This window comes from Salmo trutta, chromosome 19 (assembly GCF_901001165.1).
Source record: "Salmo trutta chromosome 19, fSalTru1.1, whole genome shotgun sequence".
NCBI classification, from domain to species: Eukaryota; Metazoa; Chordata; class Actinopteri; order Salmoniformes; family Salmonidae; genus Salmo; species Salmo trutta.
In genome coordinates, this window is record NC_042975.1 from 44,663,270 (window position 1) to 44,679,891 (window position 16,622).

A 16,622-nucleotide genomic window follows, 5' to 3' on the forward strand; every position below is an offset into this window, starting at 1 on the left:
GTCCAAATAAAGTGTGACCTCAATGATGAGTAATACAATCAGCACACCTCTGTCTTCTTGCAGGAATTGTTCACAACACTATGTCACCATTGCCAGGCAATGCTATGAGGTATGCAAATCCTATGCTTTACAGTATCTTTGGTTTCTATGTTTTATTGCCTTGTATACTCCATGTCAGTAACTACTTTGTTTAAAAGGTACATTTACACTTATAAAAGAGGATAATTACACCATTACATTTATCTCAATGGTTTGTCTTCAGGGTGAATGGAAGAGCACATGAACCCTATGTTGACATCAGTGGCACTACCCAACCCACTACAGGTCCAGGAGATCCTGAACCAACAGTATCCTCTGAAATATTAGCTACCACCACATCCATGGACCTGTCTGTATACGCCACTGAAACAGCCTTTACAAAGTCACAACAGGGAGAGTCAAACCCCCCTTCAACAACATTAGGAGCTCCCTCACCTGGGGATGAAATCATGACGGAAACTTCACATGTCCTGGCAACCACTTTTACACAAGCACCTTCCACAAAAGAACCCCCTGCAAGCACGTCTCAAATTGCCCTTGCGACGAAAATGCCTGCCCAATTTGAAATAGCAAATGTAAAGGCCACAGAAACTACAAACAAATTGGAAGAAACTTCATATGAGACAAAAACAACAGAGAGAACAGACGTAAGTTCATTCAAAACATCAGCAACAGGCATCTTGAAAACATTGACCGCAGTTAATAAAGAAAGAGTAACTGCAGCTGCAGAATCATCTGAAAATTCAGAGGTAAAAACATCTGAAATGTCTACAAGTGCATTTGAACCAGTCCGTGTTGATGCTCATGTAAGATCCTCAATTTCAAAAGACATAACTACACCCACAACCTCTTTGATAACAACACCTACAATCAAATCTGCAATCAAATCAGAAATAGCACCAACATCTGTATATGCTTCAAACTCATCTGGAATGTTAAAAACAACTACATTACAAACCATAGCAACAACTAGTACATTAGGGGGGAAAACGTTTGAGCTGTTAGCCACCTCCCCTGGAAAACCATCTGAAAGAGCATTAGAGACGTCAACTATAATGCCAATGTCAACATCTGCTTCTTTGGCGCCAGGCAGCGTTTCTGAGATATTGTCTGCGGTTACATCACAAAGGATAACTTTTGCCACAGTCACATTCCTACCTATTGTATCAGTTCCTACGCCTGATAGCCCATTGGAAACTAAAGCTATAGCTACGACAGAACATACAGATGAAAACAATCCTAAAGCCACAGCTGCAACTCCATATGAAACAACTGATATAAACACACCTGAAACATCATCCACAACCCCATCAACTAAACCGAAAACATCATCCACTTATACAGCATTCCCATCAACTGCACCTGAAACATCTGTGAAAGTCACTAAAGAACCTTTTACGACAGACAAACTGTCAACAGTCTACTTTCAAGCATATCAAACCACAACTTCAACTGATACATCAACTAGAACTTCTACAACAAGTGACTCTTCAACTATTACTGTGTCTGCAAAACTGTTAACAGTTACAGCAGAAAGGATAACTACGTTCCCCCCATCAACCGAACCTAAAACAGCATCCACAGCCACATACACAACAATCCCACACACCGAAACTGAAACATTAACCACAACTACAACATCCATGTCAACCAAACCTGAAACATCATCCACAGCCACATACACAACAATCCCACACACCGAAACTGACACATTAACCACAACTACAACATCCATATCAACCAAACCTGAAACATCATCCACAGCCACATACACCACAATCCCACACACCGAAACTGAAACATTAACCACAACTACAACATCCATATCAACCAAACCTGAAAAATCATCCACAGCCACATACACAACATTCCCACACACCGAAACTGAAACATTAACCACAACTACAACATCCATGTCAACCAAACCTGAAACATCATCCACAGCCACATACACACCATCCCCATCAACTGAACCTGAAACATCATACACAACTACAACATTCCCATCGACCGAAACTGAATCATCATCCACACCTACGTCATCCCTATCAACCGTACCTCAAACATCATCCACGACTACAACATTCCCATCAATTGAAACATCATCCACAACTACAACATCCATATCACTCAAACCTGAAACATCCTCCACAGCCACATACACAACATTCCCATCAACCGAACCTGAAACCTCATCCATAACTACAACATCCCTATCGACCGAAACTGAAACATCATCCACACCTACAACATTCCCATCGACCGAAACTGAAACATCATCCACAACCACAACATCCATATCAAACGAACCTGAAACATCATCCACAACTACAACATTTCCATCAACTGAAACATCATCCACAACTACAACATCCATATCAACCAAACCTGAAACATCATCCACAGCCACAACATTCCCATCAACTGAACCTGAAACATCATCCACACTTACAACATTCCCATCAACCGTAACTGCAACATCCACATCAACCAAACCTGAAACATCATCCACAGCCACATACACAACATCCCCATCAACTGTACCTGAATCATCATCCACACCTACAACATTCCCATCAACCGTAACTGCAACATCCACATCAACCAAACCTGAAACATCATCCACAGCCACATACACAACATCCCCATCAACTGTACCTGAAACATCATCCACAACTACAACATCCCCATCAACCGAAACTAAAACATCATCCACAATTGCAGCATCCATATCAAACAAACATGAAACATCATCCACCGCCACATACACAACATTCCCATCGACTAAAACTGAAACATCCACAGATACAACATCCATATCAAGCAAACCTGAATCATCATCCACAGCCACATACACAACATTCCCATTGACCGAAATGGAAACATCCTCCAAAACTACAACATTCCCATCAACTGAAACTGAAACATCATCCATAGCCAGAAACACATCATCTCCACCAACTGAACCAGAAACCTCATCCACAACTACAACATTCCCATCAACCAAACCAGAAACATCATACACAGCCACATACACAACATCCCCATCAACCAAAGCTGAAACATCATCCACAACTACAACATTCCCATCAACCGAAACAGAAACATCCTCTAAAACTTCAACATTCCCATCAGCTGAAACTGAAACATCATCCACAACTACAACATTCCCATCAACCAAACCTGAAACATCATTCACAGCCACATACACACCATCCCCATCAACCAAACCTGAAACATCATACACAACTACAACATTCCCAACAACCATAACTGCAACATCATTCACAACTACATCCCCATTAACCAAACCTGAAACATCATCCACAGCCAGAAACACATCATCTCCACCAACCGAACCAGAAACAGCATACACAACCACACACATTACTTACCCATCAACCGAAACTGAAACATCATCCACATCTACAACAACCCCATCAACTGAAACATCATCCAAATCCACAACATCCCCATCAACGGAAATTGAAACATCATTCACATCCACAACATACCCATCAACTGAAATTAAAACATCATCCACATCCACAACATACCCATCAACTGAAATTAAAACATCATCCACATCCACAACAACCGCATCAACCGAACCTGAAACATCATACACAACCATATCCACAACAACCCCATCAACCAAAATATCATCCACAACAACCCCATCAACCGAAACTGAATCATCATCCACAACATCCCCATCAACCGAAATTGAAACATCATCCACAACAACCGCATCAACCAAAATATCATCATCATCCACAACAACCCCATCAACCGAAACTGAATCATCATCCACAACAACCCCATCAACCGAAACTGAATCATCATCCACAACAACCCCATCAACCGAAATTGAAACATCATCCACAACAACCGCATCAACCAAAATATCATCATCATCCACAACAACCCCATCAACCGAAACTGAATCATCATCCACAACAACCGCATCAACCAAACCTGAAACGTCATACACAACCACATACTTGACATCCCCATCAACCGAAACTGAAACATCATCCACATCCACAACATTCCCATCAGCTGAAACATCATCCACAATTATAACATCCAGATCAACCAAACCTGAAACATCATCCACAGCCACAACATTCCCATCGACCGAAACATCATCCACAACTACAACATTCCTATCAACCGAAACTGAAACATCATCCACAACTACAACATCCAGATCAACCAAACCTGAAACATCATCCACAGCCACATACACAACATTCCCATTGACCGAAACCGAAACATCATTCACAACTACAACATCCCTATCAACCGAAACTGAAACATCATCCACAACTACAACATCCCCATTAACCAAACCTGAAACATCATCCACAACCACAACATCCCTATCAACCGAACCATCATACACAACCACATACATGATATCCCCATCAATCGAAACGGAAACATCATCCACAACTACAACATCTGCAATATCAAAACGTGAAACATCAGTGAACGTCATATCTGAAACATTTACAACAGATGGAACCACAACCACTATCTCAGTAGAAAAACGGTCAACAGCATCCCTTCAAACATTTAAAACCACAACTGAGACATCAATAACTACACTTGAAACTCCAGTTTCTACACCAAGTGACTCTTCAGCTATTACTGTACCTGCAGCGCTGTCTACAGTTACATCAGGAAGGATATCTACAGCCCCACCAACAGAATCACCATTAGAAACATCCAAAGCTACATTTGAGACATCAATATCAACCATTCCAGTAACTACAGAGATATCCCCCACCGGATTATCAGCTACAATAGAAAGTCGAACAGCAACAACCTCACCTGGAAATGTATTGACAACTACAATCACATCCTCAATATCTGCTTCAACTACTGAGGGAAAAACAGAAAACCCATCTTCCATCACTCCGGAACCTCCAGCTACAAAAACACGTGTTACATCAACATTTACAGCCTCTTCAGAGAGGCTGAGTATATCAACATCGAGTACCCTCCCAGAAATCACAACTCAGAATTTGACATCTACTTTAACATCTACCTTTTCTGCAACAACGACTTCAAATCACAACATAACTCGGACGACAACAACAAAAAAAACTACAAAACCTGACAGTGTGACGGACAAAGTTGACTCAACCAAACCTAAATCTTCAACGACCACACCTGTGCCAATCCCACCTCCACCCACCTCAACTAATGACATCTTTATGACCATTACTTTGATTATCCTATTATTGATTTTGGTTGCTATAACTTTATTAATTTTTATCTTTGATCAAAATCCTTGCAGAGAGAGCTATAATTTATAATATCTTGGACACAAAATGTATTTTTGACTAAAAGGACCTTACTTAGTAGACAATTGCAACCTCAAGAGAGGGAGAGTAAGAAATCTATCCCGTGTTGATGTCACCTGAAGAGATTTAGTGCCTTTGATCGGGGTATGGTAGTAGGTGCCAGGCACATCGGTTTGAGTCAAGAACTGCAACGCTGCTGGGTTTTTCACACAGCAGTTTCCCGTGTGAATCAAGAATGGTCCACCACCCAAAGGACATCCAGCCAACTTGACAACTGTGGGAAAGAATTGGAGTCCACATGGGCCAGCATCATCCCTGTGGAATGCTTTCCGACACCTTGTAGTCCATGCCCTGATGAATTGAGGCTGTTCCCAGGGCAAAAGGGAGTGCAACTCAATATTAGGAAGGTGTTCCTAATGTTTTGTACACTGTGCATACACTCTTAGAAAGAAGGGTTCCAAAAGGATTCTTTGGTTGTCCCCATAGGAAAACCCTTTTTGGTTCCAGATATAACCCTTTTGGGTTCCATGTAGAACCTTTTGCACGAAAAAGGGTTCTTCAAAGAGTTTTCCTATGGGGACAGGTGAAGAACCCTTATAGGTTCTAGATAGCTTCCAACTTACCATAACTTTGTTGTTAAAGTATTATAAAAACATGAGATACCAAACCCGCTCACAGGATTGGTTAACTCTTGAGGTTCCTCGGGTCTCCACTGAATTAGGTAAATCCGCTTTTAGTTTTAATGCACCTCATTGTTATAACCAACTGTAAAATACACTGCAATTGGATGCTCTGATGTTTTTTGTTTTGTTTTTTTCACCTTTTTTTAACCAGGTAGGCCAGTTGAGAACAAGTTCTCATTTACAACTGTGATCTGGCCAAGATAAAGCAAAGCAGTGCAACAAAAACAACAACAGAGTTACACATGGGATAAACAAACGTACAGTCAATAACACAATACAGTGTGTGCAAATGAAGTAAGGAGGTAAGGCAATAAATGGGCCATAGTGGCGAAGTAATTACAATTTAGCAATTGACACTGGAGTGATAGACGTGCAGATGATGTCGCTTGGGGAATTAAAAATATTGATTGGAGAACTATTTGCTGAGGAATGTGACTGTTTTTCTTGAATGTTTGTTGTGCTGTATTTTTGTTTGTTTTTGTACTTTGAATTGTATATGCAGCGCTCCCTGCGAAAGAAACCCTGGCCTCAGTTGTGACTCCCTGTTTAAATAAAAGTAAAATAAAATAGCAATTTATTTTCTTAGAGTGTACATTTTGGGCATGGTGCCACTACGAATAACAAAGAGAACCTTGCTTTTATTATTGTATCATGAAATGATTGTAAAATAGACTGACATAGTTTAATTTGGTCAAACTTTATTTGGATAGTCCGGATAGTACATCTGTAAATTCTTTACAGATGGTCATACTATCAACCAGCTATCTGGTGATAAGCAACTGCTTGCTAAGGTTATGGTTAGGTTTAGAGTGTAAGGGTTAAGGTTAGGGTTAGTGTTAAGTTCGGGGTTATGATAAAGGCTAAGGTTAGGGCTAGGGTTAGTAGATAGTTAGTTGAAATGTTTCTGATAGTTTCAAATCAAATCTTATTGGTGCGTACACAGATTTGCAGAAGTTATCGCAGGTGCAGTGAAATGCTTGTGTTTCCAGCTCCAACAGTGCAGTAAAACTAGCAATGAAAAGCACAATTCACCCTCTGAATGTGCCATTCAGAGGGTGAATGGGCAAGACAAAACATTTAAGTGCCTTTGAACGGGGTATGGTAGTAGGTGCCAGGCACCGATTTGAGTGTGTCAAGAACTGCAACGCTGTTGGGTTTTTCACGCTCAACAGTTTCCCATGTGTATCAAGAATGCTCCACCACCCAAAGGACATCCAGCCAACTTGACACAACTGTGGGAAACATTGGAGTCAAAATGGGCCAGCATCCCTGTGGAATGCTTTCAACACCTTGAAGGTGGGGTCGGGTAGCTGAGGTCCTTGATGATCTTCTTGGCCTTCCTGTAACACCGGGTGCTGTAGATGCGCTGGAGGGCAGACAGTGTGCCCCCAGTGATGCTTTTGGCTGACCGCACCACCCTCTGGAGAGCCCTGCAATTGCGGACGGTGCAATTGCCGTACCAGGCGGTGATTCAGGTTATTTTCCTGGTACTACTCCACCAGGAGTCTCATCTCCCTGTAGGCTGTTTCATCGTTGTTGGTAATCATGTCTACCACTTTTTGGTAATCAGCAAACTTGATGATGAGTTGGAGAAGTGCACGGCCAAACAGTCATGCTTCAATGATGATGCCTCGAAGCGAGCATAGAAGTTATTTAGCTTGTCTGGTAGGCTCGTGTCACTGGGCACCTCGTGGCTGTGCTTCCCTTTGTAGTCCGTAATAGTTTGCAAGCCCTACCACATCCGACGAGCGTCAGAGCCGGTGTAGTACGATTCAATCTTAGTCCTGTATTGACACTTTGCCTGTTTGATGGTTCGTCGAAGGGCATAGCGGGATTTCTTATAAGCTTCTGGGTTAGAGTCCCACTCCTTGAAAGCGTCAGCTCTACCCTTTAGCTCAGTGCGGATGTTGCCGATGGGGCCCCGTGTTGAGGATCAGCGTGGCTTAGGTATTGTTGCCTACCTTCACCACTTGGGGTCGGCCAGTCAGTAAGTATGTAAAGCGTCTGCAGATGGACTATCCAAATCTAGTGTTACCTTTAAGTTTATTTGGAGTAAAATACATTTGAATCTGAAGACAAAGTGTGCTGAATTCTACTCTATATCATTCTCTATATCAGATGGAAGGAATGGCGCTTGAGGGGATGGCTGCCGTTTTACGTGCTCCTAACGAACTGTGCTATTTGTTCATTTTTTCTGCAACTTCTTTTTACTTATTTTGTACATACCACCAGAAACCGATGCTGGCACTAAGACGGCACTCAACATCGTTCCTAGTGGCCGGGGACTTTAATGCAGGGAAACTTATATCCATTTTATCTAATTTCTACCAGCATGTTAAATGTGCAACCAGAGGAAAAAAAACTCTAGACCACCTTTACTCCACACACAGAGATGCGTACAAAACTCTCCATCACCCTCCATTTGGCAAATCTAACCATAACTCTATCCTCCTCATTCCTGCTTACAAGCAGGTAGTACCAGTGACTCGCTCAATACGGAAGTGGTCAGATGACGCAGATGCTAAGCTACAGGACTGTTTTGCTAGTACAGACTGGAATATGTTCCGGGTTTCTTCCGATGACATTGTAGAGTACACAACATCAGTCACTGTGTCACGTCCTGACCAGCAGATGGAGCTATTGTATTAGTTTTGGGGTCAGGACGTGGCAGTTTTGTGTATGTGAATGTTTGGGTTGTTGATTGGGACTTCCAATTGAAGGCAGGTGTGTTGAGTTGCCTTTGATTGGAAGTCCTATATAGGTGTGTGTGTTTTTCTTTGGGGTTGTGGGTGGTTGTTTTTGCACAGCATTTAATAGCCTGCAGAACTGTTGCTACCTTTATCGTTTTGTCAAGTGGATGCTTTACTCTTTTTTTAAAATTAAATATGAGTATTCACATACCTGCTGCGCCTTGATCTTCTCTCCATGACAACTATCGTTACACACTGGCTTCATCAATAAGTGCATCGATGACGTCTTCCCCACAGTGACCGTACATACATACCCCAACCAGAAGCCATGGATTACAGGCAACCTCCGCACTGAGCTAAAGGGTAGAGCTGACGCTTTCAAGAAGCGGGACTCTAACCCGAACGCTTATAAGAAATCCCGCTATGCCCTCCGACGAACCATCTAACAGGCAAAGCATCAATACAGGACTAAGATTGAATCGTACTACACCGGCTCTGATGCTCGTCGGATGTGGCAGGGCTTGCCAACTATTACAGACTACAAAGGGAAGCACAGCCACGAGGTGCCCAGTGACACGAGCCTACCAGACGAGCTAAATTACTTCTATGCTCGCTTCGAGGCATCAACATTCAAGCATGCATGAGAGAATCAGCTGTGCCAGACGACTGTGTGATCACGCTCTCCGTAGCCGATGTGAGTAAGACAGGTCAACATTCACAAGGCCGCAAGGCCAGATGGATTACCAGGACGTGTACTCCAAGCATGTGCTGACCAACTGGCAGGTGTCTTCACTGACATTTTCAACATGTCCCTGACTGAGTCTGTAATACCAACATGTTTCAAGCAGACCACCATAGTCCCTGTGCCCAAGAACACCAAGGTAACCTACCTAAATGTCTACCGACCCGTAGCACTCAAATCTGTAGCCATGAAGTGCTTTGCAAGGCTGGTCATGGCTCACATCAACACCATTTTCCCAGAAACCCTAGACCCACTCCAATTTGCATACCACCCCAACAGATACACAGATTGCACTCCACACTGCCCTTTCCCACCTTGACAAAAGGAACACTTATGTGAGAATGCTATTCATTGACTACAGCTCAGCGATCAGCACCATAGTGCCCTCAAAGCTCATCACTAAGCTAAGGACCCTGGGACTAAACACCTTCCTCTGCAACTGGATCCTGGACTTCCTGACGGGTCGCCCCCAGGTGGTAAGGGTAGGTAGCAACACATCTGCCACGCTGATTTTCAACACAGGGGCCCCTCAGGGGTGCGTGCACAGTCCCCTCATGTACCCCCTGTTCACCCATGACTGCATGGCCAAGCACGACTCCAACACCATCATTAAGTTTGCTGATGACAACAGTGGTAGGCCTGATCACTGACAACGATGTGACAGCCTATAAGGAGGAGGTCAGAGACCTGGCAGTGTGGTGCCAGGATAACAACCTCTCCCTCAACGTGATGAAGACAATTGTGGACTACAGAAAAAGGAGGACCAAGCACAACCCCATTCTCATCGACGGGGCTGTGGTGGAGCAGGTTGAGAGCTTCAAGTTCCTTTGTGTCCACATCACCAACAAACTATCATGCTCCAAACCCACCAAGACAGTCGTGAAGAGACTGAAAAGATTTGGCATGTGTCACGATTCTCTAAAGCAGAACCCAGAAGCCGACCAGGACAAGGTGAGTAAAATGAAGTTGAGTGTTTATTTACAGAGTCAAGGTGAAAGCAGAATAATCCAGGAGACGGAGCGGCAGCGGAGGTGAGTTGATGAGAGTGAATAGGCAGATCCAATGATGTCACAGAAGCCACCGACGACCAGGCAGGGGGGGGTGAATGTTCCGGGAGAATGACTGTAGACAGAGTAAACGGAGGTGAGTAACCGGTAAAAAGTACAGAACAACAAAACTAACTCTATTGACTTGAGGCTGATACGCTGACACAACATACTGTTCATTGCTAACGATCCGGCAGGGAATGGATGTCAGGTCAGAGCTTATGAAGTGGAGAGGTGATGATCAGGACCAGGTGTGCAGATAGCTGATGAGATGCAGGTGCGGGTAATCGAGAGATCTCCTGCCTAGCTTCGTTGCCCGGCAACCAGACAGGGTGCGTTCAGGAACCTCAGGAAACAGACTCCAAAACAGAAAACAGTCAGTTCAGGCAGAAAACAAACTCAGGAAGCGGGATTCATGACAGCATGTGTCCTCAGATCCTCAAAAAGTTATACAGCTGCACCATCGAGAGCATCCTGATTGGTTGCATCACCACCTGGTATGGCAACTGCTCCACCTCCGACCGCAAGGCACTACAGAGGGTAGTGCGTATGGCCCAGTACATCACTGGGGCCAAGCTTCCTGCCACCCAGGACCTCTATACCAGGCGGTGTCAGAGGAAGGCCCTAAAAATTGTCAAAGACCCCAGCCACCCCAGTCATAGACTGTTCTCTCTGCTACCACACGGCAAGCAGTACCGGAGTGCCAAATCTAGGTCAAAAAGGCTTCTTAACAGCTTCTACCCCCAAACCATTAGACTGCTAAACAGTTAATGAAATGGCTACCCAAACTATTTGTATTGTCCCCACCCCACCACCCATTTGTACGCAGCTGCTGCTCTGTTTATTATCCATGCATAGTCACTTTACCTCTACCTACATGTACATATTACCTCAATTACCTCGACTAACCGGTGCCCCGCACATTGACTCTGTACCGGAACCCCCTGTATATAGCCTTGCTACTGTTATTTTATTGTTGGTCCTTAATTATTTGTTGTATATATATATTTTCTCTTCTTAAAACTGCATTGTTGGTTAAGGCTTGTAACTAAGCATTTCACTGTAAGATCTACAGTACACTTGTTGTATTCAGCACATGTGACAAATACAATTTGATTTGATTTGATATTCTAAATGATGAAAGCTTGGGAGAAATTTCTCTAGTATAATGAGATACTACATCATAAGTTAATTTGTTAAATCATTTTTTTACCCCTTTTTCTCCACAATTTTGTGATACACAATTGGTAGTTAGTCTTGTCCCATCGCTGCAACTACCGTACGGACTCGGGAGAGGCGAAGGTCGAAAGCCATGTGTCCTCCGAAACACAACCCTGCCAAGCCGCACTGCTTCTTGACACACTGCTCGCTTAACCCTGAAGCCAGCCGCACCAATGTGTTGGAGGAAACACAGTACAACTGGTGACCAAAGTCAGCATGCATGCGCCCGGCCCATCACAAGGAGTTGCTAGAGCGCGACGGGACAATGACATCCCGACCGGCAAAACCCTCCAGTAACCCAGACGACGCTGGGCCAATTGTACGCCGCCCCATGGATCTCCTGGTCGCGGCTGGCGGTGACACAGCCAGGGATCGAACCCGTTTCTGTAGTGACGCCTCAAGCACTGCGATGCAATGCCTTAGACCACTGCACCACTCGGGAGGCCCATCATAAGTACATTAACATTCTGATGTATATGGATGATGTTGATAATGGGCATACAGAAGAAATATGTACAAACTATAGGCAGGGACCCTGAACATTAGGAACACCTGCTCTTTCCATGACATAGACTGACCAGGTGAATCCAGGTGAAAGTTATGATCCCTTAATGATGTCACTTATTAAATCCACTTCAGTCAGTGTAGATGAAGGGGAGGAGACCGGTTAAAGAAGGAATTTTACGCTTTCAGACATGGATTGTGTATTTGTGCCATTCAGAGTGTGAATGGACAAGACAACAAATTTAAGTGCCTTTCAACAGGGTATGGTACTAGGTGCCAGGCTTCACCGGTTTGTGTTAAGAACTGCACCGCTGCTGGGTTTTTCACACTCAGTTTCCCGTGTATCAAGAATGGTCCACCACCCACAGGACATCCAACCAACTTGACACAACTGTGGGAAGCATTGGAGTCAACATGTAGAGTCGGGGCATGGACTCTACATGTTGATGTTTGGTGTACTAAGGCTCTACAGTATGTAGATCACAATAGAGTTCTCTCAGCCATTCTCTCTGAAGTACTTTGAAGTCTTATTTCTTCTCCATTGACCATGGCAGGCAGAAGAAACCCCGTTTCTCCACCCGTTGAATACATCTTTGTATTCCTTCTTTAATGTCATACTCTGTATCAGTTTCATAGCCAGTCTTAATAGATGAGAATTTCACACCAATCAATGACAATGAATATTAAAACAAACTGTATATTGATTATAATTCATTTGTTTGGCAGAGGCTCGTCAACTCCCTGAGTACATGTAACGTGATTCATTTATGAAGCAATCTGTTCTATAGTGCATGAGCCTGTGTTGATTTTCTTCTCATGGACAGAACAGGATATGGATGGAAAAAAATGTCTAATCCCAAAGAAAGAACGAATCCACTTTATAAAGAATACAGTCACAAACACACATTTGGTGGTTGACTTCTGCAGTTTAATTTCTTTCTCTCAAAAGCCACTTTGGTTCCTTACAATGCATTGGCAAACAAACTCTGTCATTTTGTTAAGAGAAGTCACTAAGCATGCCATTCCATTTGCTTTGGGGTTGATTTTCCATCGTACTTCGGAGGATTTACTCTGGATACACGAGTTAGGTCTGAATATTACCTTTTACCTATAGTCTAGCTTCATTTGCACTCAATATCCACATGCCAACAATCTACAAGGCAATTAAATGGTTTCCAATGAAGTACAATTTCTTTCCAAAACATCCCGTAAAACAAATGATTACAGGAGCTTGACAGGCACCGATCCAACAGGCAACAAAGTAATCTCCACTTCACATACTTTACAAAACTGGACAATGAAGAGTCTAATATCCCAAACTGTACAATAAGGGTCTTCTACTCATACAGGAGTTCAGACACACAGGAAGGGAGTGGGATTGACAGGAAGTTCCTCATCAAACTGCCTGCAGGAGGGCTTAAGATTCATGGATGTATGAGATCAATGCAACGAGGAAACAACTCAACAAATAAACAAAAACACAAGTTTAACAGTCAAAGGACACAAACAGTTAAAAAAATAATAATTACAAAAATACATACAAAATAAACCAATATGTTACCTTTTTCTATTTTTTTCCCCCCAAAGCATTATCTTAATTAGGTACAAGGAAAATAATTGCTAAGAACCAAACTGGAAGCCTATGCTGCATCTAAGTTCAGTGAAGGAGGAGCCAACGACAATAACACATTTTCTACATTTCAAACATTTCAAAGCCCTTTCAAGGCACCACAACATACTGAATATTGAACGTATAAGACAGAGGGGTTGCATGTGTGTATTTGTGTATGTTTGACAGAGATAAAGTTGTTATAGAGCCCTGGTACGGGTATGTTGGGCCTTCGTGCCTGGTACACATATATTGGGCCTTCGTGCAGGGACAAAGCCATTTTTGCAGTAGCACTTGAATGAGCCAATGGTGTTGACGCACCGGGCATTCTTGCATGGATTAACTCGGACCCCTGGTTCAGCACACTCATCAATATCTGAAAAGAGAGAGAGGGAGAGAGAAAGAGGAAGGTGGTTTGAAACAAAACAGAGAGCTTGCCATCTGCCTGCACATCTATTAACATATAAACAATGTTCCCTCCCAAAAAATTCGGAACAAGGCAAATGTTAGGTCTGCTGAGCGCAAACTTGAACTTGTGAAAATTCTGTGCAACGTTTGACGCGCGTTTACTGTGAACACTGAGGCTGTACCTGCTTTAAGTTACAGTTTTAACAGCGGCCAAGTAGGCTACTGTGACTACTTCATCATAATGCAGGCCATTCAGAGAGGCCTACCATAAAAAACAACGGAGAAAATGCATCCCATAACATTTTAACTAGCTGTTTTAAATAGCTGTTCTAGCTTTCAGCCTATAGTAGCAGCCAATTTGTGCTGTTCGATGAAGGCCTACATTCTATGAGACTTTTGAAAAAAAATATGCAGGGCTTGACATTAACCGGTTTTACACTAGGCCTTCAGATAAGGAGGTGACTGAAAATGTGTTGTTTAATGCAAGAAACCACTTCACAAAATAACGTTTATTATTATTCCCATACCATTACAGAATCAGACAAATGATCCTACCCTCTGCCTATTGGCTACTTAACTTATTCAAGCCAGTCTCAAAATACAACACTGCCCCTTTAAGAGAGAAAAAATGCTCTTTACCTGACTCGTTTTTCAAAGATGGCTAGAAATGCACACGTTTTGTGCTCTTGTACAAAGCAACCACTCCCCCATTGCTGATTATCTATAACAGGGCTAATAACTTACTAACTAGCAAAGAATATGAACAAATGTGTGCACGTGGCTACATGCAGCTCTTGACTTTGATCTCAAAACAAGTGTATCTACTCGTGACCACTCATGCTGTAAACACAGTCCAGTTCAAAGTGAATGGCACAGATCCATATATGGCAATTGTCTATTTGCATATAGGGATACAGCAGTTCTGATTGGTCTGTAGAGTACGGGCTGAGTTGTGCCTGTCAATGCAATAGAATCCTACTCCGGTGCGTTCTGCCTACAAGAAAATCTCTTGCATACTAAGTCTTGCATAGTTTGTTTTGTTTCGGTATGTTGCATTGAAAGTGGCTAATATTGTCAATTCCCACAGTAGAGGGAATCGTTTATAGTGTTAACTAATGGGGAAAACTAGAAAGTTGAGTGAAGTTCAGTCTCGTGCTTCTCTGCTCGGACTGATAGTTCTTCTGCGCTGCAGTCCTGGGAGCTGGCGCCCGTGTACAAACACACGCAGCTTAGAGGGAACATTGCATATAAAATCAACAACCAGATGTTCTTTTCAATGCTAAATAACATTTCAGGCATGTCTGTCAAAACACTTGAACGAAGGACAACAGCTACAAATTATATAGAGACACTTCTGTTCGGCAGAACTGATGAGCATCCAAATTGGCATCCACCTACAGATTGAGACGACTGAACTGAAAATAAAATCCAAGCATTCGCCTTCACTCTAATCCAACACAAAGTTAAAAGGAAGCAGACAGACAGAACAGGTGGATTGTCAACATACCTGTGCAGCGGGTGCGGGAGTGGTCCAGTCTAAAACCTGTGTTACACTCACACATAGTGCCCAGGTAGGAACGCACACAGCGACCATTGGCACAACTACACTCATCTGAGTCCTCTTCTGAGCTGTCCCCTTCTGAGCCAAAACAGAAAGAGAGAGTGAGAATGAAAGATACAGAGAAAATATTATTCAAGTGGTCTAACAGTAGAGGGTGTGCTCTGAGGTAAATTTCGAAAAACAAATTCAGAGTGTAATCAAATATATTACAGGCCTTACCAATACCTGGGTTGTAGTTGGCGAAAGCTGCCAGGAAATCTCCCTCACCATCAGACTCCGTCTCCAAGTGCATCTCACACAGCCGGTTAAAGATCCCTGAATGAGAGGAAGAAGGATGTTTTCTGCAGTCAAAATTCTGTTTTCCTGTGTTTTATATCATATTGTACAACAGCTGATGAAACTAACACTGTAAACGTATGAAAATCATGTATGTTATTTCCTGATAGTTGCTGGTTGAAAGTGCAATCTACACAGGACCTTCTAATCAGCAGGTTTGCATGGGCGGAAGTTTTGGCTTTCCATGGTAACATCCCCATGCGGTAAATTGGTTAATAGACCAATAACAAAGAGAGTTCCAAACATCTCTGCCAATATCAACTAGTTTTCAATTTGCCTATCCCCACTCAGACCATTCCCAGACAACCCTTTGCTAAAAAGCTATTTTTATGGAAATCTGTTACAGTAATGTACTTAATTGTTACCCAGAAATGATTTGTTATTGATATTAAAACAGATGCATTAATTGCCCTTTAATTTATTAGTATTAGACTATTTATGCTGATATGGGCAAAGCCGAAACTGGAG

At 42.8% G+C, this 16,622-nt stretch overlaps 2 protein-coding genes across 8 annotated transcripts in view; one reads left to right on the forward strand and one right to left on the reverse strand.

The window, feature by feature from the left end:
* LOC115153765 (uncharacterized protein PB18E9.04c-like) lies at nt 1-8,175 on the forward strand. The gene is made up of 4 exons (XM_029699344.1): nt 1-109; nt 263-2,579; nt 3,483-5,169; nt 8,156-8,175. Exons 1-4 carry the CDS (start codon nt 81-83, stop codon nt 8,173-8,175), a joined length of 4,053 nt encoding a protein of 1,350 aa, XP_029555204.1. The 5' UTR covers nt 1-80.
* Nucleotides 8,176-13,146: 4,971 nt separating this feature from the next.
* Nucleotides 13,147-16,622, reverse strand: part of ltbp3 (latent transforming growth factor beta binding protein 3) — a 39,889-nt gene continuing 36,413 nt past the window's right edge. For 3 of the 7 annotated variants that reach the window (XM_029701207.1, XM_029701210.1, XM_029701205.1), the window contains 3 exons: nt 16,038-16,133; nt 15,765-15,896; nt 13,147-14,225 (listed from right to left, as the gene is read on the reverse strand). In XM_029701207.1, the coding sequence (XP_029557067.1) occupies nt 14,050-14,225; nt 15,765-15,896; nt 16,038-16,133 (404 nt within the window). In that variant the 3' untranslated portion in view covers nt 13,147-14,049. The remainder of the gene's footprint in view (nt 14,226-15,764; nt 15,897-16,037; nt 16,134-16,622) is intronic. The other 4 variants (XM_029701211.1, XM_029701208.1, XM_029701209.1 and 1 more) reach the window with 3 other exon arrangements.